Source organism: Mya arenaria, chromosome 2, assembly GCF_026914265.1.
Source record: "Mya arenaria isolate MELC-2E11 chromosome 2, ASM2691426v1".
Taxonomy (NCBI): Eukaryota; Metazoa; Mollusca; class Bivalvia; order Myida; family Myidae; genus Mya; species Mya arenaria.
The window spans coordinates 17,850,614-17,874,809 of NC_069123.1; the positions used below are offsets into that span (position 1 = coordinate 17,850,614).

A 24,196-nucleotide genomic window follows, 5' to 3' on the forward strand; every position below is an offset into this window, starting at 1 on the left:
ATGAAAACAAATTTCGATATGCTCTTGCACGATTTAGAACTTCTGCCCGTAGACTTGGAATCGAGACGGGCAGATATACTAACATACCCGTAAATGACAGAATAATTATGTGTATCATGCAATCTGAATCAGGTAGAATCTGAATTTCATTTTCTACTTGTGTGCCCAAGATATAGGGAATTAAGAAACAAATTTTTTAAGCCTTATTTTTGCCAATGGCCAACGTTAAATAAATTTGAATCCATGTTAAGTTGTAACACAAAGAATAACACATATAGACTAGCAAAATATATTTACTTTGCTAACCAGCTAAGGGACGTTTTACATAACTAGGCTCGTATATCCTTTGTATACCTGAATTGCTGTTATTTAATGTAATTATACTAACAAATTTAGCTATATTTCTATTTTTATAACCACACTCGAACAACTATAGGATGTTATATCATTCATGTTAAATTGCTTCAGAAAATTGTATTTCTGTACTTTCTCCATTCATTGTATTGTATGTTATATGCTATGAACATTGTATAATGTTTTACGCAATAAACTTATCGTATCGTACCGACTATACTGTTTTGTGGCAATCCTTTGATTTTGTTTATCGACTTCTTTAAATTATAAACTCCCCCAAATTCTGAGACAATACTCCTATTATCCATTAAAGCAGGTGCTATGCAACCATTTGTTTGTTCTTTATTCACACATTATTAATTAGAGGGGTGCCATAAAGATAGGTGTTAGGTGACAAATGAAAATTATATTATGATTATGCCATTTGGACACGCTTATGGCAGACAATACACGTAAGTAATCTGCAATAACTGGTATTTTAACCCCACCAATCTGTGTATAGTACACAGCTTCTGTGTATTGATCTTAATCTTTATTTAATTTGATGTTTTTGTAAATTTTGACAACTCATTAAGTTTAACGCCGAAGACAACAAAAAAATATGGGAAAGCAAAAAAAGACTTTATTTGACCCCGCATCAACACCAAAAACACTCATTAAATATCAAGGAACGCCAAAGCAGGAAAAAAAGGAAGAAAAATACAGTTTGAGGCAACTTCAATTCATAAAATCCCTAAAATAGAACCATTATCAGAAATAGATGAAATTGTGACAGTTTTGTACATCTTGAAAACATAAGAAATGATAATGAACTTGTTTCTGATATTTAGCTTTTCAACCTGAATTTGACTTTTAAAGACAAAAATGAAGTTAAACCACGGGTTTATAGGTCCGTGGTTTTACTTAACAATAATTCTTAAAAAAATGTATGTATGTCTATTATGTACATGGTGCTTTACTATACTTATGAGAAATTATTTATATCTTTTTTTATTTTACAAGTATCAGATTTGTATTGTAATTAGTGTGACATGATATGTTTCTGTTTCGTAATGAATAATGAATACAATCCTCAAAGTTCTATTTTATTTTTTCTTTATTTCATCCAATTGCAAAGTTTTCATAAAAATAATATTTTGATTCCTTCAAGCTATTAAACCAATTTTTATGATTTGAAATGAGGTTCTTTTCCCTATTCAAACAAAACAAAAAGTTTGAAAAAACAATCAAATACTTTTAAATTTTAAAGAAAAGTTGAAAAATAAATGAATAAACTATCTTTCACTTGACTAAACTCATAAACATAATAATTTATTGATTTAAATAATAAAATTTCAATGTCAATATTTTTGTTCTTATTCTATATTGTATGCATTTCTCAACATCCTTCTTTGCGTATGTTGTATGCAAATGTAAAAACCCTTCTTTGCCCATGTTGTATGCGATACCAGTACTCTATTTCTTTGTTGTATGCATTTCATACCGACCCAAATTTCTAGTTGTCTCCCTTGAATCATTAACGCGCACGTTTCTGGAAAGAAAACGTCTTCCTGACTGTGATGGAATTTATTGCCACTTTGTTTAAAGTGACATTGCCTCATTATTTACAAGGTTTGCCCATTCCGACAAGTTTGATGGGAATCACAAATATGACAGGTAAGGTCTGAGCGGCTTTTGAAAACTGCCACGCGCAATTGAAAATGATAAAGGTTTTTGATCTGTGTGTTTGTCAATATCCTCTACTGGCTAAGGAGTAAGGTCACAAATCCGAACACTTTTTGAGGTTTTTCACAATTATCCTGGAGAGTTTTTGTTGCAGTAAGTTGAAATTGCGTATAAAACATCTTTGGTTAATGTGACAGCATCTGTAAAAGTACAGATTCACGATCTCATCAATTTTATGTCGAAAATCGTTCATTTTATAGACAGTAAATCACCCTTAAATTTATGCTTTGGAGGGCACAAATACTGAACACTTAAAAAGTGCAAATACATGGTTGTACAATTATATAATGAATATGTATGCTATATTAAATAAACACTTAGCTGCAAAGTTATTTATTGTTTCCGATGTTTTTCAAAACATGCACTTCAAATGTAAAGAGTGATTTCTATTTATAAGTATCTTGAATGTAGGTCAACATAAGTGCAAAACCTAGAGATGCGCGTGCGCCCTCTGACATCATTCCCCCGTGTGCTACATTTTGATCTTTAAGCGTATAAACATTGAATGGCATTTTTTTAGAAAAATACTCCAAAAAACAAGATTAAACTTCGCGAGTGTTTCCAAGGCAAGCCTTTGTATTGATCTAGATCATCGAATAATCAATCACGGTAAACAAACGCATGTTTTAGCTGGTGTTTGGGATTTGTGCCCTGTTCGAAAATGTACCGTCAACCAGTATCTAGAATTCTCAAATGCTTCATATTAAGTGTTTTTTTCTTATTCAGGTCATTGCATTTAAAATCGAGAGTGTTCAAAACCACATGGACTTTCTGTTGGAGGGGATTAAACTTATCTGGGCCGGTATTCATGAAACATCCATTTCCTATCTTAAGTCAATTTCCTAAGTTAAGTATCTCACTGATCATATGATATAATAACTTAATGCACCAGTCAATTGTAACCACGGCCCCATCAGGTCCGAGGAATAGCGGGGACTTTCACTTTCGATCCAGCCAACCCCGGCTAAAATCTTCGCCCTGCGGGGACAAACAGATGGTAAAATCCCTGGCAAATGCCCCGACACCCCAGGGGCCCTAGGTAAGGCCCATTCCCCGCTATATTTTAAGCGAAGAATAAAACCACCGCATTCACCGGGCAGTGTGGGGCCACCTGAAAGGTAAAAACACGGTCAATTCCACGGCTATCCCCGGTATACCCCTGAACCTGGGGGGGGGGGCGTGGTTTCAATTGACTTGAGTGGTGCATAATATTATCTAATACATTATATCTTCATTGATTTTATTGAATATAAATGCTTTATAAAACAGGCAACCTTAAACATTTCTTATAATATGACTATGAAAATGTTAAGAAATTGACAAGAAATCGACTTAAGTTATGAAATGACTTCAGATGTTTTATAAATACCAGCCCTGCTTCTTTTTTTCTTTTGATTAAATTTACTGGCTAAGGTCACAAATGCGAACACTTTTTGAGGTTTTTTACAATTATCTTTGAGAGTTTTTGTTTTAGTAACTTAAAACTTTGTATGGAACATCTTAGGTTCATGTGAAAACAGCTGTCAAAGTACCGATTCACGATCTCATCAATTTTATATTGTAAATCGTTCATTTAATGGACAGTAAATTTTAATGGACAGTAAATCACCCTTAAAATCATGCTATGGAGGGCCAGGGCTCGACATTAACCACTGCCCGATTGCCCAGGGCAAGTAATTTTTACAGTCGGTCAGTAACTTTTGCTATCAACCTGCCCGATCGGGCAGTAATAACTTTTAATGGTTAAAGTATTTTTCCTGTAAACAAGTCGATTGCATTATCAATTGAGTGTAAGTTTGTAAGTTTGTTTGTTTACGTTCGTTAAAAGTTGGTTTCCCAGCAATCTGTATAACAAAACATCATTAGTCTTATCCCCCTCTGGAGAGAAATGAATTTATTGTCGGAATTTCCCATGATTTTGCGTATTGGCGGGAAAAGTGATGTCATTAGCTTCATCCCCCTCTGGGGCGATATTGCCCAAATACGAGGCAAATATATTAATGGAGAAGATGAACAGGATTTAAAAAAGATGAAACACTCTTCTTTTGCCAATTGTCAGTTCAATTTAAAAAAGTTTAGTCCAGATTAACAAATGAAATCTTTTTTTTTCAACTTTACACTTAAAATTTATTTATAGATATGAAAACAAAAGTGAAAGTAGAAACATTTTGTTCTCAAAAACTGGGACGAATATCTTACTCCCAGATGAAAATTAAATGCAGTGCAAGTCCTTTCTTCTTGCAATAATTATCACAAAAAAGTATTGAAAATTAATTTAATATGTTAAAGGACGAGTATTGATTCTGTACATATATATATTATTGAGAACTTGGAAACTAAAACTACTGTATAAATATGATGCTGACAGTTGGGGCTGATTGTTTTTTTATTTTTATAAGACAGTAGATGTTCAAAGTGGTCACCAGTACACAGTAGACTAGAATTTTGTGTTTACAATGCCTGATTTTTTTGTGCTTGACCCCTGTATGAGTTGACTCACAGACAACCGCTGGTTAAATGTGAAAAAATTGTAGAACAAAATATGTCTTAAGAAATCGGGCAAGTAATTATTTTATTCTGGCAAGTGAAAATGGCTTGGTGGTTGCCCGAAGGGCAACCAAGTATAAATATAAGCGTCTAGCCCTGAGGGCACAAATACCGAACACTTGAAAAGCGAAAATACATGGTCATACAAATATAATTAAAAAGTATGCTATATTAAATAAACACTTCAAGCTGTAAAGTTATTTATTGTTTCCAATGTTTTTTCAAAACATTCACTTCAAATGTAAACCGTGATTTCTATTTATAAATATCTTGAATGTAGGTCAACATAACTGCAAAACCTAAAGATGCGCATGCACCCTCTGACGTCATTCCCCATGTGCTACATTTTGATTTTTAAGCGTAATGTACCGTCAACCAGTATCTATATTAAGGCCCGGCAGGGATGCAAAAGTGGGTGGTGAAAGTCAAAAACTAAAACGTTTCAAAATACATGTTTTATTTAGCTTTGAGGAACAAGCTTATTGGGGAGTGAAACATTTATTCTTGGCAACATGTTTTGGGTTTGTTAGGAGTTAAACAAAACAAATTTTACAAAAAAAAGATTTTAACAGACTTTGGATCAAAAAGCATTCACATTATTACGGAAAGGTCTGTTGACATTAGTACTTCATTTAAATGTCGAAATGCCCCAGACTACCTATTCAACGTTGTCTTGAGAGATCTTGATGATATCTTGTCAAATAAGAAAGTTATTCAGAAAAATAATGAAATTTTGTGGATGAAGTTCATTTCCGGGTTACAAAAATGCGTATATGCTTTAAGGATCGATGATTGTCCGGATCGATGATTGTCCGTCGTCCGTCGTCCGTCCACACTTAGTTTGTTAAGACTCTAGGGGTCACATTTTTGCCTCAATTGTCACGAAACTTGGTCAGGATGTTTGTCCCAGTAATAACTCCGGACGAGTTCGAATATGGGTCATCTCGGGTCAAAAATTAGGTCACAGCGCCCAAATATGGAAAAGCCTTGTTAACACTCTAGAGGTAACATTTTCAGCCCAAATATCCTGGAAATTTGTCAGAAAGGTTGTTTTAATGTCGTTAAATGATTTCAAGCTCAAGTTCAAATATGGGTCATCTAGGGTTAAAAACTAGGTCACCGAGCCCAAATATGGAAATACCTCGTTAACACTCTAGAGGTAACATTTTCAGCCCAAATATCCTAGAAATTTGTCAGAAAGGTTGTTTTGATGATTTCTAGCTCAAGTTCGAATATGGGTCATCTGTGGTCAAAAACTAGGTATTTCCATATTTGGGCTCTGTAATACAGAGCCCAAATATGAAAATACCTTGTTTACACTCTAGAGGTAACATTTTCAGCCCAAATTTCCTGGAAATTTGTCAGAAAGGTTGTCTTGATGATTTCTAGCTCAAGTTCGAATATGGGTCATCTGGGGTCAAAAACTAGGTCACTGAGCCCTAATATGGAAATACGTTGCTAACACTCTCGAGACAACATTTTCAGCCCAAATATCCTGGAAATTTGTCAGAAAAGTTGTTTTGATGATTTCTAGCTCAAGTTCGAATATGGGTCATCTAGGGTTAAAAACTAGGTCACCGAGCCCAAATATGGAAATACCTTGTTAACACTCTAGAGGTAACATTTTCAGCCCAAATATTCTGGAAATTTGTCAGAAAGGTTGTTTCAATGATTTCTAGCTCAAGTTCGAATATGGGTCATCTAGGGTCAAAAACTAGGTCAGAGAGCCCAAATATGGAAATACCTTGTTAACACTCTCGAGGTAACATTTTCAGCCCAAATATCCTGGAAATTTGTTAGAAAGGTTGTATTGATTATTTCTAGCTTAAGTTCGAATATGGGTCATCTGGGGTCAAGAGCTAGGTTACAGAACCCAACTATGGAAATACCTTGTTAACACTCTCGAGGTAACAGTTTCAGCCCAAATATCCTGGAAATTCGTCAGAAAGGTTGTTTCAATGATTTCTAGCTCAAGTTCATATATGGGTCATCTGGGGTCAAAAACTAGGTCACAGAGCCCAAATATGGAAATACCTTGTTAACACTCTCGAGGTAACATTTTCAGCCCAAATATCCTGGAAATTTGTCAGAAAAGTTGTTTTAATGATTTCTAGCTCAAGTTCGAATATGGGTCATCTGGGGTCAAAAACTAGGTCACAGAGCCCAAATATGGAAATACTTTGTTAACACTCTCGAAGTAACATTTTCAGCCCAAATATCCTGGAAATTTGTCAGAAAGGTTGTTTTGATGATTTCTAGCTCAAGTATCTAGGGCTAAAAACTAGGTCACCGAGCCCAAATATGGAAATACCTTGTTAACACTCTAGAGGTAAAATTTTCAGCCCAAATATCCTGGAAATTTGTAAGAAAGGTTGTTTCGATGATGTCTAGCTCAAGTTCGAAAATGGGTCATCTGGGGTCAAAAACTAGGTCACAGAGCCCAAATATGGAAATACCTTCCTAACACTCTCGAGGTAACATTTTCAGCCCAAATATCCTGGAAATTTGTCAGAAAAGTTGTTTTGATGATTTCTAGCTAAAGTTCGAATATGGGTCATCTGGGGTCAAAAACTAGGTCACAGAGCCCAAATATGGAAATACCTTGTTAACACTGTCGAGGTAACATTTTCATTCCAAATATCCTGGAAGTTTGTCAGAAAGGTTGTTTTGATGATATCTAGCTCAAGTTCGATTAGGGGTCATCTGGGGTCAAGAACTAGGTTACAGAGCCCAACTATGGAAATACCTTGTTAACACTCTCGAGGTAACATTTTCAGCCCAAATATCCTGGACATTCGTCAGAAAGGTTGTTTCAATGATTTCTAGCTCAAGTTCGAATATGGGTCATCTGGGGTCAAAAACTGGGTCACAGAGCCCAAATATGAAATACCTTGTTAACACTCTCGAGATAACATTTTCAGCCCAAATATCATGGAAATTTGTCAGAAAAGTTGTTTTGATGATTTCTAGCTCAAGTTCGAATATGGGTCATCTGGGGTCAAAAACTATGTCACGGAGTCCAAATATAGAAAAACCTTGTTAACACTCTCGAGACAACATTTTCAGCCCAAATATCCTGGAAATTTGTCAGAAAAATCGTATTGATGATTTCTAGCTCAAGTTCGAATATGGGTCATCTGGGGTAAAAAACTAGGTCACAGAGTCCAAATATGGAAAAACCTTGTTAACACTCTCGAAGTAACATTTTCAGCCCAAATATCCTGGAAATTTGTCAGAAAAATCGTATTGATGATTTCTAGCTCAAGTTCGAATATGGGTCATCTGGGGTAAAAAACTAGGTCACAGAGTCCAAATATGGAAAAACCTTGTTAACACTCAGTCTCTCGAGGTAACAATTTCATACATCAGAGAAGCCAAATCCCTGTTATTGCCCTTTAATTATCAACAAGTATATAGTACAAAGTTTTACTGAGTTGAGCGATATAGGGCCATCTTGGCCCGCTTGTTTAAAATAGCTGCAATCAAAACAAAGCCGCAAGACATTGTTGATCGGGCAGTTTCGTTAAATTTGACTCACAAACATATTCTTTTTGTATTAAGACATTTCCGGGAAAACGTACCGGTATATGCTTTTTGATTGGAAATCTGATGAAATATACACCCTTTCAATTAATCGCTAAATTGACACATAAGAGTTGCGCCCCATACCGGAAATGACGTAGTTTGATGATTAAAAACTTCCCGATATGGTGATTTCTGCTTTGATTATCACTGTACATTACAGGAAATCAATTATATGCGCTGTATATCTTGTCGAATTCGGTAAGTGTGTTACTTTTATTTTGCTAGTATATCATTCTAACAATGAACCACGTCTCCAAATAAAATCAATTCTGTATTTTATCAAAAATCCCGTCATCGAAGTGGGTTGTGGATTTCGGATAGTTTCTCGACTATTTCTTTTCCATTTGGATTTTAACGAAATAAATTGAATAATTTTGAGTGAAGCGGGTTTGATTTTGGAAAAATATGTTTAAACACATTTGTTATATGTACAAAACAGTGCCATTCACTACCTTAAGCAATGTTATATTTTACAGCAATGGTGCTAGCCTTTAATACATAGCAACGCAGAACCACAGCGCTGCAGGGTGGAATATGACAAAAAATATTGTCACACTGAATAATTACATTATGCACCGTGATGTAACCCAGATTTTGCATTGAATCTAGAGCCATGACAGATGCATGTATATGAGAAAATGCACTTGCTCAAATAAGCTATTCCGGCGAATAAATTACTTATATAGAATATTATTTTTAATGAATAGCTGGTTAAAAAATAGTTCTTCTGGTGTTCTGGTTTAACAATGTTTGATCTGTGTGTGCTATAAAAAGTTCGCTGAAATCTAATGTACTGTTTTTATTTTACTTGATTTTTTTAAGTGTGGTTATTATTTTACTGAAATTGTATATTCTGTAGTTGTTTCTCTGAAATTTGTATTTTCGATTACTATTTTACTGTCAGTGCTCATTAAATTGTCTTGTTTTTTGGAGTTTAAAGTTTATGATCCTAGATTTGGAATATATAGTTATGTGTATGTGGTTTATGGTACCAATTATAATAATTTTCAACATATTCATAACAGTCTCATCTTTTTTTAATTTTGATCAAATACATGTACATGAATTACAACTGTAATCACGATAATGCAATTTGATGAATTTGTTTGTAAGTTCATGCTGTGCTTATAATAACTCATATTCATATACCTTTTAAATACGTTCTTGCTAAACATCATTTTTCGCTTAAAAAGGTTGTGTTGCCAAAGTTCTTTGATACAAGTTCCATTTAAAGTGTTTGTTTTTTGTTTATTTATATTTGTTTTTAATTTATTTCCAATCGGTTTAATTAATAAATACATTGGCTATGCATATTAATATGTTTATATGAATTAATGAGAACATGAGATTATCTTCTCGAAAAGTGTCAACGCTAAATGGCCCTGTGCCAATAAACAAACACAAATGAAATGGCCCCTTCTGTGACACCAGTGCAATATACAGGAGATGCACACCAGGGGATTATCCTGCTCAACATTCTTTAAACTAGGCCTTAAAATTTATTAATTGCTCTTTCCACATGATTTATTTCAGCTGCAATACTTTGGGCCCTTTTTCCTTCAATATCAGTCATTTTGGCAGGTATTTCATCCTAGCACGCTCATGGCTTTCAGGAAAACAACATATATTCTTACTGCAAACAAAAGACAAAAAAAAGAAAAAATCAAATCTTTTATTAAGATAAATGTCACATTTTAAATTAAAAAGTAGTCAGGGGCGCTCATCCAGTCGATTTGCACTCAGTGACCCCACTCTTTATTCTATATAAATCCGCCATTTTGGATTGAGGGAAAAATGAGTCGTGTTTTGAGACCGCTCTTGCGTAACCGGATCGAACCGGCGCAGACGAATACCGACGTTATTGCAGACGATGCTTTTTCCACGTTATACCAAATAGTACATACCGCCCGGGTTAAATTTATTAAAGCAAACGAATTGTCTTTATGAGTGTAGTAGGATAACGGACGTTATTTTTAATGTTTAACTGCTTAGGGATATTTATTTTGCGGAGCTGCTTAAATCAGCTAAGCGAGGTTAAGTATGTATTATATTCATAACGAGTTTCAACATGTCCATACATGTTTATGTATTTCAATCGATTGTGCAATCCTCTTTATTAAAGCATAATCAATAATACTGTCAAACTTGAATAAGATACAACGTACAACAGATAACTGACCGCTTAAATCAGCGGTGAACGATAGTAAACTACATCGCTCAGGAATGTACATACGTGAGAACTAGGCTAAAACTCATTCTGTTGGTGGTGTTTATTATTGTATTGAGGTCAAATGAGGTTAACATGCTCTGTCGCTTCAGGAAGTAAACATTTGCAAATCAGTGAATTGAACAAAACTTGAATCATTTTAATATTTTTATTTACATATATGCATAACATTATATAGCAACATTAAAACAAGGCATTTTACCATTTATGAACTCTTCTAATAACGTAAAACACAGTCAGCTAAAATGTTTAGGCAAATAAAACGACATATCATAGCGTATTTATGTATCTCAGGCGATAGCAGACGATTTTTGTTCTCTGATTGATGTTAATACTAGCGTATTTTACATACCAGAAGGTTTAAAATTGTGATCATATGGTCAGTTTTTTCCCCACAGATATAGTTCAACCGAGTTCAATTGATGAATGGAGTTTTTTTTTCCTTCTACTGTGTTGAAACCAAACAAAAAACAACGACATATTTACACTTTATTTACAAAACATTACACCTTTATATAAGTTTCAAACGCATGATTTATACGAACAATAATGCACAATGTCTAGTAAACCCTAATAATTCATGTATATTTACTTATTAACTTTACCTGTACACATTATATACAGATTCTACCAGGTCACTGTGAATAGACTGGTTTATTGCTTCTATATCTATGTATATTGCTTCTATATCTATGTAAATGACGTCACACATTGGAAGTCAATTTCCATGCGCACCGGAGCGTAACGCTATTTACATTAGGCTAGCGTTTTTTACGTAATACCTATGATTAATTTACATGTTTAGACTTGTTCAGACATGTCACGGCAGGCTCTTTGTCATAAAAGCGTTTAGTGCATCGAAACTATTTCATAACAGAGTTAACCGCCGCATAGTTCGTCTCAGAGTAAACCCACAGGTAAGGGTTTAATACTACTATTATGACTTATTTACATTTTGCGTCTTAAAATGACTCGATAAAATAAAATGTAGCTTCAGTTTAAGATGTAGAGATATTATAAAATTGTAAAGGTTTTACCAACTGTATGCTAAATGGAGCAATTAAATATGTCAGAGGCACACGCGACAGCCTGATCGGATTTGTTTATCACGGTAGAGTTCATTTGACAATTGATAAATGGACTTTTTAAGGCGACTATTTTATTTTTTTACCATATGACATTGTATGGTACTTTTGTATGTGAAAAAGCACAATATATTTATGTACAAGGGTTTATTTACATCTGTATATGGTTACATACATATGCGGTTAACACGCCTTAAACTATATTTACAATAGACATAATATACGGTACAGAATAGTGTCAGAGTACAATACGATACTATTATATTTTTTAATAACAGGATTACACTGTATAAGGCACATAACATTTTATCAAAGCGAAATGCAAAATTTCCAGCGCTAACGACATGATTTCTTTGAAATCGTCTCTCACTGGTTTGTGTAAACTGTAGGATTCTTGGTCATGCAAGAACTGTCGTATCCTATGCATGCCAATCTTGAATTTCCCTTCTCGTTTGACCACATCATACAATTTCTGTGGCCCTGCAAATGCTGCTGCGTGTTTAGTGTCATAATATATGTTTTTTAAATATTCCTTCCAAGTAGCCATGTTTACGGTTCCGGGTTCACAGCATAAATAAACAAATTTAATCAACTAGAATCAATTTATACATTTTCTGTTTCCTCTTCGCTGACGTCACTATCAGATTCCTCCTCTTCACTATTTTCATCGTCTGAAAATTCCACATCAAATAAATCTTGAAAAGAGTTCTTGTGCTTTCTTAAAGTTTTTGTCACGGCTGAAGTGGTACTGTGTCCTTTGGAGATCTGTTTATCTATCTGAGCCATAATTTGTGTATGCAATGCACTGTTTCTGAGTGGAAGAATGTAATGATCAATCAGGGTAGCGTACGTGTTGAAAAAGCCCCTTTCGTTGTACGGCTGTATACGCTCGTTTGCCATTTCATTTGCCTCGTCACTTTCTTCGCCATTATCTATAAATTTGTTGTATATTTTCTCATATCTTTCCTCATTATCATAACGGGCTTTTTTCCACAAATGTATATAACCCTCGTTATCTTCAACAGATTCCTCCTGTTCACTATCACTAACATCGTCGTGTGTACGTTTCCTAGACTCTCTATGTTCAGGGCACCAACCCTGTTTAACGTGTCTCTGCACGTCATGCGTGGTATCAAATAATTGTCCGCAATCGTCGCAAGCTTGTCCTTTATCCATATTTTCTGGCTCTTCTCCGATGTTATCCTTCTGAATACTTGTTGATGAATGACCAGTATCTTGCAAATTGACATCATTTATAGTTTTTTCACTGGTCACGTGACTGATTGCATTTTCATTTGTGGAATAAACGCATTTTAATCTTGCATTTTCTGGTGTAAACGGTTTTAAATCCACCAACAAATGTCCGTAAGGGTACTTCGTCGCCTTTGAAAACTGTTTCATGAATATGTCCGATTGTCCGGGGTACATTTGTCTAGCTAATGTCATCACTGATTGTTTATCCACAGGGTTATTAAACAGGATCAAATAATGACAATTTCGGCGCTGAGTCGGATCTTTGTTTCCAAATAAATTTTGGTTGATTGAAATCACAGACAGGGACCTGTGATGGGAGCCCTCTGTGAACAAATCCGTGACCCGTTTGTCTTTGCCTGCTTCAGAGAATAAATCATCCAATATCAACAAGTTGTTGATTCTTGAATCAAAGAAATCATCATCTTCCAGATCGGTGGGAATTCCTTGAATAAACTCTATGTTTGGCTTTACAGTGTTCTGAAGGATAGTGTACATTGGCTGCCATCTTTTGTATAGCCAAACTATGCGTTGAACATTTGGCTTTATTTTTGTGTTATGATTCTGCAACAAATCTTTAACCACCGTCGTTTTTCCACAAGCTGTTGGCCCCGAAATCATCATAGTAAATGGATGTTGGAATACAACATGACTGCTGTCTTCTGATGACGGCGGCGGGGGTGGCGACGGAGAAGATTGTGTATTAACTATATGTGGTTGCGGCACTCCTGGCGCTCTTAAATGCAATCCTGGCGCTCCTAAATGCACTTCTGGCGCTCCTAAATGCGCTCCTGGCGCTCCTAAATGCGCTCCTAAATGCGCTCCTGCTCCTAAATGAGCTCCTGGCGCTCCTAAATGCGCTCCTGGCGCTCCTAAATGCGCTCCTGGGTATGGATAAATCTCTTTGTTTTCATAATGGAATTGTTTCTGGTGTCTCAACATATTATATCTACTGCAGAATGATTTGTTACACACTAGGCAAGTAATAATTTCCATGTTGACTCTTTGGTAGCTTACTTACAAATGATGAGATGTGTTTAACTCTTCTACTCTTCTATTTATACGATTTTAACGAATGTTTTTAGCCAATCAAATGCCTTTATTTAGTACTCAATGAGTATAAATAGAAGAGTAGAAGAGTTAAACACATCTCATCATTTGTAAGTAAGCTACCAAAGAGTCAACATGGAAAATATTACTTGCCTAGTGTGTAACAAATCATTCTGCAGTAGATATAATATGTTGAGACACCAGAAACAATTCCATTATGAAAACAAAGAGATTTATCCATACCCAGGAGCGCATTTAGGAGCGCCAGGAGCGCATTTAGGAGCGCCAGGAGCTCATTTAGGAGCAGGAGCGCCAGGAGCGCATTTAGGAGCGCCAGAAGCGCATTTAGGAGCGCCAGGATTGCATTTAAGAGCGCCAGGAGTGCCGCAAACACATATAGTTAATACACAATCTTCTCCGTCGCCACCCCCGCCGCCGTCATCAGAAGACAGCAGTCATGTTGTATTCCAACATCCATTTACTATGATGATTTCGGGGCCAACAGCTTGTGGAAAAACGACGGTGGTTAAAGATTTGTTGCAGAATCATAACACAAAAATAAAGCCAAATGTTCAACGCATAGTTTGGCTATACAAAAGATGGCAGCCAATGTACACTATCCTTCAGAACACTGTAAAGCCAAACATAGAGTTTATTCAAGGAATTCCCACCGATCTGGAAGATGATGATTTCTTTGATTCAAGAATCAACAACTTGTTGATATTGGATGATTTATTCTCTGAAGCAGGCAAAGACAAACGGGTCACGGATTTGTTCACAGAGGGCTCCCATCACAGGTCCCTGTCTGTGATTTCAATCAACCAAAATTTATTTGGAAACAAAGATCCGACTCAGCGCCGAAATTGTCATTATTTGATCCTGTTTAATAACCCTGTGGATAAACAATCAGTGATGACATTAGCTAGACAAATGTACCCCGGACAATCGGACATATTCATGAAACAGTTTTCAAAGGCGACGAAGTACCCTTACGGACATTTGTTGGTGGATTTAAAACCGTTTACACCAGAAAATGCAAGATTAAAATGCGTTTATTCCACAAATGAAAATGCAATCAGTCACGTGACCAGTGAAAAAACTATAAATGATGTCAATTTGCAAGATACTGGTCATTCATCAACAAGTATTCAGAAGGATAACATCGGAGAAGAGCCAGAAAATATGGATAAAGGACAAGCTTGCGACGATTGCGGACAATTATTTGATACCACGCATGACGTGCAGAGACACGTTAAACAGGGTTGGTGCTCTGAACATAGAGAGTCTAGGAAACGTACACACGACGATGTTAGTGATAGTGAACAGGAGGAATCTGTTGAAGATAACGAGGGTTATATACATTTGTGGAAAAAAGCCCGTTATGATAATGAGGAAAGATATGAGAAAATATACAACAAATTTATAGATAATGGCGAAGAAAGTGACGAGGCAAATGAAATGGCAAACGAGCGTATACAGCCGTACAACGAAAGGGGCTTTTTCAACACATACGCTACCCTGATTGATCATTACATTCTTCCACTCAGAAACAGTGCATTGCATACACAAATTATGGCTCAGATAGATAAACAGATCTCCAAAGGACACAGTACCACTTCAGCCGTGACAAAAACTTTAAGAAAGCACAAGAACTCTTTTCAAGATTTATTTGATGTGGAATTTTCAGACGATGAAAATAGTGAAGAGGAGGAATCTGATAGTGACGTCAGCGAAGAGGAAACAGAAAATGTATAAATTGATTCTAGTTGATTAAATTTGTTTATTTATGCTGTGAACCCGGAACCGTAAACATGGCTACTTGGAAGGAATATTTAAAAAACATATATTATGACACTAAACACGCAGCAGCATTTGCAGGGCCACAGAAATTGTATGATGTGGTCAAACGAGAAGGGAAATTCAAGATTGGCATGCATAGGATACGACAGTTCTTGCATGACCAAGAATCCTACAGTTTACACAAACCAGTGAGAAGACGATTTCAAAGAAATCATGTCGTTAGCGCTGGAAATTTTGCATTTCGCTTTGATAAAATGTTATGTGCCTTATACAGTGTAATCCTGTTATTAAAAAATATAATAGTATCGTATTGTACTCTGACACTATTCTGTACCGTATATTATGTCTATTGTAAATATAGTTTAAGGCGTGTTAACCGCATATGTATGTAACCATATACAGATGTAAATAAACCCTTGTACATAAATATATTGTGCTTTTTCACATACAAATGTACCATACAATGTCATATGGTAAAAAAATAAAATAGTCGCCTTAAAAAGTCCATTTATCAATTGTCAAATGAACTCTACCGTGATAAAACAAATCCGATCAGGCTGTCGCGTGTGCCTCTGACATATTTAATTGCTCCATTTAGCATACAGTTGGTAAAACCTTTACAATTTTATAATATCTCTACATCTTAAACTGAAGCTACACTTTATTTTATCGAGTCATTTTAAGACGCAAAATGTAAATAAGTCATAATAGTAGTATTAAACCCTTACCTGTGGGTTTACTCTGAGACGAACTATGCGGCGGTCAACTCTGTTATGAAATAGTTTCGATGCACTAAACGCTTTTATGACAAAGAGCCTGCCGTGACATGTCTGAACAAGTCTAAACATGTAAATTAATCATAGGTATTACGTAAAAACGCTAGCCTAATGTAAATAGCGTTACGCTCCGGTGCGCATGGAAATTGACTTCCAATGTGTGACGTCATTTACATAGATATAGAAGCAATATACATAGATATAGAAGCAATAAACCAGTCTATTCACAGTGACCTGGTAGAATCTGTATATAATGTGTACAGGTAAAGTTAATAAGTAAATATACATGAATTATTAGGGTTTACTAGACATTGTGCATTATTGTTCGTATAAATCATGCGTTTGAAACTTATATAAAGGTGTAATGTTTTGTAAATAAAGTGTAAATATGTCGTTGTTTTTTGTTTGGTTTCATACACAGTAGAAGGAAAAAAAACTCCATTCATCAATTGAACTCGGTTGAACTATATCTGTGGGAAAAAAACTGACCATATGATCACAATTTTAAACCTTCTGGTATGTAAAATACGCTAGTATTAACATCAATCAGAGAACAAAAATCGTCTGCTATCGCCTGAGATACATAAATACGCTATGATATGTCGTTTTATTTGCCTAAACATTTTAGCTGACTGTGTTTTACGTTATTAGAAGTGTTCATAAATGGTAAAATGCCTTGTTTTAATGTTGCTATATAATGTTATGCATATATGTAAATAAAAATATTAAAATGATTCAAGTTTTGTTCAATTCACTGATTTGCAAATGTTTACTTCCTGAAGCGACAGAGCATGTTAACCTCATTTGACCTCAATACAATAATAAACACCACCAACAGAATGAGTTTTAGCCTAGTTCTCACGTATGTACATTCCTGAGCGATGTAGTTTACTATCGTTCACCGCTGATTTAAGCGGTCAGTTATCTGTTGTACGTTGTATCTTATTCAAGTTTGACAGTATTATTGATTATGCTTTAATAAAGAGGATTGCACAATCGATTGAAATACATAAACATGTATGGACATGTTAAAACTCGTTATGAATATAATACATACTTAACTTCGCTGAGCTGATTTAAGCAGCTCCGCAAAATAAATATCCCTAAGCAGTTAAACATTAAAAATAACGTCCGTTATCCTACTAAACTCATAAAGACAATTCGTTTGCTTTAATAAATTTAACCCGGGCGGTACGTACTATTTGGTATAACGTGGAAAAAGCATCGTCTGCAATAACGTCGGTATTCGTCTGCGCCGGTTCGATCCGGTTACGCAAGAGCGGTCTCAAAACACGACTCATTTTTCCCTCAATCCAAAATGGCGGATTTATATAGAATAAAGAGTGGGGTCACTGAGTGCAAATCGACTGGATGAGCGCCCCTGACTACTTTAAAACATAAAAATATAATGATGTAATAACACATATTCGCGATTTGGATTGATCAATGTTTAAGACTAAACAATCAAAGAACTCGCAAATATGTGACATACCGATTATTTGCTTCAATGTGCGGCTATTTCTGTTAATTAATACATGAAACGTTTTCTTCTTCAATTAATTAACGTATTTCAAAAGACATCAAATCTTTTATATACCTTATATCCCATTCCACACCTGAAAATTGATCATCTTGATTCTCGCATAAATAGCGTTCTGATCGGCTATCCTCAAATGACGTCATCAAAGGGCTGATAATTTCAAACACAGTATTATTGAAAGGGTGTATTCTTTCGTAAAAAATGTTCAACTCCTAATTACAGCTTTTCATGTTGCATCGGATATATGAGTCATGCTTGATAAATATTGAATACAAAACTAAATAGAAGTTGATTTTTTAAAACATTTAAAGGGACTGTACACCAGATTGGCACAAAAAAAAGTTTTTTCTGTAACGAATCTCAGGACAACTATTTGATAAAATGTATTACTCTTTGATATCATAATTGTAAAAAAAATACCAAAATGTTAAAAAAAAAGGAGTCTGAGACCGGGTTCGAACCAGGGTCGCCAAAATTGCAGTCTGGTGTTGTAACCACAGTGCTACCAAGGCTTACTTATAACAGGTGGAATATTTCAGCTATATACCTTACTTGGTAATATCATGTGATAACATCGATTAGCCAGTCACGCATAAGGAATGATTTCTACAGGTAGACATTACATATAGGTAGACATACCTAGTAATCTTTATTAATGGAAATATACCAAAAAAAACTGCGAAAATAAATTAATTGTAAACTATGTGGTACTTCAATTAGTAAGTTTTAATGCATTGTACACATCGATACCAATTTTTTCAGTTTTCGACAATTTTCTTCTTTTTTTTCGCTATTTCATCAACGGAGTACAGCCCCTTTAGCACCAGGAATATAATACATGTACTATTATGAAAATGTATAAACCCTTGTATATCTGAAATGTTTATCCACTTGCGTAAAATTAAAGCTTGCATAAAGAATTATGTTCATTTCATTGATGGTCATGACATTTCTGAAAGAATGTTTAAATGTTATCTTCATAATCCTGATGATGTGTACATTATTATAACAGTTTCCTTATCAAACATACCTTTTTGCAAAAGCTATACCTGTAGATATTATAATAAAATTGAATTCATCTCTTTTTTGTAAACATGATTTTCTTAAAAAAACAACAACTTCAAATAAAGACCCAGGGGGTCCAACGCAATTTTTGTTCATTGCTTTACAAAATGGCAGATTCTTTGAGTATTTTTGTATGTTCGAAGGATATTTTGAACTGGTTTGTAGGTTTATATCACTGATATTGTAATATAGATATGCCTACCCTGAGGCCAGACGTTTAAGCTCCTGTTTAAGCTCCTCCTGTTTTTGGACTAGGGCACTTGTGGCCTAGTTCATAGCCATAACCGCGATGTCTGCATTTTCAAGCCGCATCTGAGGGTTCACTGACGTAATGTATTCATACGCTGTATTTTGATTGGATTGCCGTTAGCGAAATTGAATAATCAAAATAGTTCCAGAACTGATTACAATCACAACATCCAATAACAATAGTTCTCCTAACAATTCAAGCTAACTGTATGTTCTTTTAATGAAGCACAATAAATGCATACGTAGCGAGTGAGTTACTCGGGTTAACCAAATGAATGTTCTTGCATACGGTCAGATTATATGCAATAAGAATATGAACATATTGGAAAAGTACGCATCGAGGTTTTTCCGTTCAATGCTCTGTATTGATATACTGGTACCCTCTTTCGCTTTTATCCGAAAAGAAATTAGTATCAGCTAACCGTGGTGCCCGTCGCGCATTAGAAATGTCTTGTGAATTCATACGTATTAAAAGCGAATAAAGCGTGCGGTCTAAGTAGAAAACAACCAGAAAAGTTGGTTTAAAAAAAGTAGTGTTATCCTTTGTATACAATGTTGGTATTCCGAAGTCGGTCCCTGATCTTTTTTTCGACATAATTTGCATGTTTCCGTGATTTTTTTCTTTTCGATACAAAGTTTTTTTAACTAATCATCGCATGGCACTTTGCAATTTTTTAAATACAACATGATTTTTGGTATTTATTGTTCAAATACTATTAATGTTAACTAAAAACCATATACCGCGTACCTGTATAACTTTATATTTTTGAGGAAAAGTAAATCAGGGTACCAGTCTACTTATTGACCTCAAAATTTACTCTGATCAGAGCGGCCGAATGATTCAGACATGTATGTTATCACTACTTCCGGATGCTGATGATGTGAATTTCACAGTGTTTTATTGAGGAAATTTATCAATAAAGCCGCCATTGAATGCTTACCACCATCAAACGGATTTATTTTCATCTTACCGAGGGTAGCATTTTTAATTTGACACGTTAATTTTCAAGCAATACAAGTTCGTTTGAAAAACTCATGTGATTTCAGTTTTGCAAAATGGAGATAAAAAAATATCAAATATGCGCATACTTATTTATGAAGTTTCATTCTAAATGAAGCCAAATATATGGATATGTGCACAGAATCTGTGAATAAGATGATTGTTTACCTATGTGCATAGAAAAATCTTGGAGCCACTCTCAGTGTAAGTACATGACATTGTGATAAACCATCGCCATGGCATTGATAAAACAATCTTGCATGCTCAATTTTGATTTCCTCTCTTATATAATGCACCAGTCAATTGTTACCACGGCCCCCTCGAGGATATACCAGGGAAAAGGGCTGTGTTCTTACCTTTCAGGTGCCCTCGTAGCTAAAGAACTTCAGCGAACACATTATATATTACCTTTTTGGACGTGTTGTAAACATCAAAAAAATAAATATCAACATTACAGTTATGGAAGCCAGAACTAGTGTCCTCGCAATGCTGGGTGATTGCGGTGGTTTTGTCTTTCCTCAAAATATATCAGGAAATTGCTCTTACCTTAATTAGATCCCCGGGGTGTGGGGTTATTCAGGGGATTTTACCACCAATCAAAAATCAGTCAGAGATACAGTTGATAGATCAATATAAATTTGTGAAGTATTTGAGGGAAAGGTATTTGGTTAAATAATTTACAAGTGTAACTTTTGAGTTTTATTTAACAATGCAGTGCCGAAAATTGTGAAGATATAATTGAATTTGTATTAATAAATCAGTTGACTTGTGGCGTTTAGGGAACAAAATCAAAATATTCAATCAAGATCCCTTATGTTGTGGAATAGTAAAGTAATGAAGATTTAATCTCACAACAGTCTTTCTCAAATGCTGTCAAGGCTTTTTTATGCTTAGGAATATCTTACCTCGCGATGTCAGAAATCATCTTGGCATGAGCTTGGATCACTATGTATCATTATCCACCAGTCAATTGTAACCACGGCTCTCACATCCGGGGGTATACCGGGGTTAGCCGGCGAAATGGGCCATGTTTTTACCTTTCAGGTGGCCCCGCAGTGCCAGGTCTTCCCGGAAAATACAGTGTGGATGGGGCTTAACCTAATGTCCCTTGGGTGCGGGGCATTTGGTGGGGACTTTACCATCAGATTATCTCCGCAGGTCGGGGACTTTAGCTGGGTTTGGCTGGACCGAAAGTAAAAGTCCCTGCTATACCGGGACCGGGGGACGGGGGCATGGTTGCAATTGACTGATGCATTAGCTTGTGTATTCAGATAAAGTTAAGAATAAATATTTATTTATATAACTTATACTTCTAATCTAATTCAAAGATTTGAAAAAGGTATCCTTTATCAATAAATGCAAATATACATAAATGACTGTGCAAATCCTTTTGTATCATCCAAATATGAGTACGTACCTTGCAGGGTGAATGTTATTTGTAAAAATTATACTAGGTGATCTTTTAAGATTACCTTTCCAATCGCATACACAATGCAGTTTGAAACCTAAATAATTAAAAGAAATCTTGGTTGTAGACCATTACTATTAAATATTTGATAAGTCACAGACATTATAAGGTACAGTTTAAAGGGGCTGTACTAAGTTAATGATGAAAAAGCAAAAATTTAAAGAAAATTGACATAAACTTGGTATCGATGTGTACAATTAATAATGCATTGAAACTTACTACTGATGATCCCCATAGTTTACAAATGATTTATTAATAGCAGTTATTTCGTGTTTTTCCATTAAAAAAGATTACTAGGTATTGTCGTTCCAAGACAAAAATTTAAAAAGTTGTCAAAATGACAGGAATCAGGAAAATGTTGAAATCTCATGTTTAGGCCTATAGTGATCATACTTTATTGCTATGTTATTGGCACTTATTCTAATATGTTTTATTCATTGCAATATTTATGTAAAACATCAATTATTATGTTGACTTAAGTTTGTAGATAAGAACTAATGGTATAGGTGATGTGAGAATGATCTCATAAGTCTTTAAAAACCCTTTTGGTATTGTGGGTTTTTTGCTCAAGTCTTGTTCAGTTTAGCTTTTAAAGATTTTCAAAGTAACTGCAAAACAAGTCCAGCTGTCTAGAAAGACTATGTCAAACCCTGACCAGATATAATTTCTTGTCTTTTCAAATTACCAACTTGGCAATGGTTTTATCATAACATAGGATATTGGTTTGAACATGTTAGTGTTTTTGTATGTGGAATGAAATATCATAAGTGGCACTAAATTGAACATAATTTATAGTTCTCATTGATATCACACATAGACCCAAGTACATGTTGATCTAAGATTTAAGGCTTGGATGGAGTCAGGGCAAGAAAAATGCACATTAATACATTGTACTTTCCAACACAAGAACTGTTTGTTTATTCAAGTAAATAAAGCAATCCCAACACCAAGGAACTGCAGTATTGCATAACCAGCTTAATTGACATTATGAGTTAGAGTTCAAATTGCTGCAATTAAAGGCACATCTAGTTTTCAGAATTATTCAAACTCTGATTTAGCAACCTTAATTTAGTTATATGAACTTCTTTTGCGAAATGAAAGCTTTTTTAGATTTACAAGGACGGGTGAAAAGTATTTTCCAAATGTACTGCAACACCTGATACCTGTTGCCTAGGAATCCAACAAATTCTTGGCACTCCAAATGTTACAGTACTATTCAATTTGGAGTGCCTGAAAAGAAAGCTTCTTGATTCTACATTCAACATCTTCTTTCTGTATGACATATTGGACCAGGGAATCATGAACCTACAACCTTTTGCATCTATTAAGATAGGGAGCTATCAGGACAGTGACAGAGGACAATATAAGAATGGCCAACTGCTGCATTTATTGAGTTATCTAATGCATACAAATTAAGACGGAGAAAATAATTCTAAATTTTTCCAAACTACTTCCTTAAGCATCTTGTACATGTATGTAGTTGTCTTTTACAATAATTGTTCAAAGTTACAATGGCCCTGTGGGTTAAAGATGCTCTGTCCACGGGGTAACAGGTTTTGTACATAATAGGGTTATAAGTACTGCGTTTTGATCCAGTAGGTTGTATTCGACTCAAGTTTTTTTTTGCAGATTCGGACACCACAAGGCACAAGCCGAGTAAAATCAAAATCTACAAAAAACTACCAGAATCAAATATGACATTCCGCCATATCCGGATCAAAACGCAGTTATCACATTTTAGCCTAAAATGTTATAATTATGGGAACTACTTTTATGCGCAGTCACCCATAGTCGCTTAGGTGTTAATCCGATCTGGTCACGTCCAGTATTTGACTTAAAAAATGGCGGCTTCAGAAAATGGCGCTCGACCGAAGACAAAGGCTTCGCGAAAAGTTCAAGAGGCCATTGAGTCTCTAGTGGAGGAGAACAAGGAAATACAAGAGGAGCTTGTGAATTTGACTCCGAAGAAGGAGACCTCTTACGACTCTCTGGATGCTTTACATCGTGAACGCTCGGTTCTACAACAGCAGATAGAAGAGCGGCGTACCGACGTCACAAGAGTGGTATATGGCCGTATTGCACTGGAGCGGAATATGGGTTAAAGTATTTTGTGATATGTATTGCATGTGAATTGATGATGGGTATAAAATAAAGAATAAAATTATGTTTGGTATTCCATTCTCACTAGCAGTGTGATGAACTGCTGATACCATGTTATGAAATTTGATGGTCAAAGTATTTAAAAGACATTTCAATATTTCATACTTTAAAAACGATATTCATCTCATCTTAGTCTACTCAACTTGCTTTGCTATGTACAAAAGTTTGCAGCAGTTATATGAATAGCATTAGACAGAAGGCAGTGCCTAATATTTATCAACAGCACTGAGTTATCATGGTAACATGTTATATGAATTGAATACCAAGCACAAATTAAGAGGGAGAAAATAATTATTCACTTTTTAAATAAAAAC

At 35.2% G+C, this 24,196-nt stretch overlaps 2 protein-coding genes across 2 annotated transcripts in view; one reads left to right on the forward strand and one right to left on the reverse strand.

The window, feature by feature from the left end:
• LOC128213614 (uncharacterized) overlaps window positions 1–24,196 on the reverse strand; it is a 48,226-nt gene that overhangs the window by 23,036 nt on the left and 994 nt on the right. The gene's annotated exons all lie outside the window — the stretch shown is intronic.
• On the forward strand, window positions 1,642–24,031 carry LOC128212989 (uncharacterized). Its single transcript, XM_052918446.1, has 2 exons — window positions 1,642–2,010; window positions 23,577–24,031. Exons 1-2 carry the CDS (start codon window positions 1,914–1,916, stop codon window positions 23,822–23,824), a joined length of 345 nt encoding a protein of 114 aa, XP_052774406.1. The 5' UTR covers window positions 1,642–1,913; the 3' UTR covers window positions 23,825–24,031.

What these genes read in the sequence shown, in the direction of transcription:
- LOC128212989 (XM_052918446.1), top strand. Translation starts at nt 1,914, where the DNA reads ATGGAATTTATTGCCACTTTGTTTAAAGTGACATTGCCTCATTATTTA. An exon ending in GGGAATCACAAATATGACAG is followed by an intron (nt 2,011 to 23,576) that starts GTAAGGTCTGAG and finishes TGGCGGCTTCAG; the next exon opens with AAAATGGCGCTCGACCGAAG.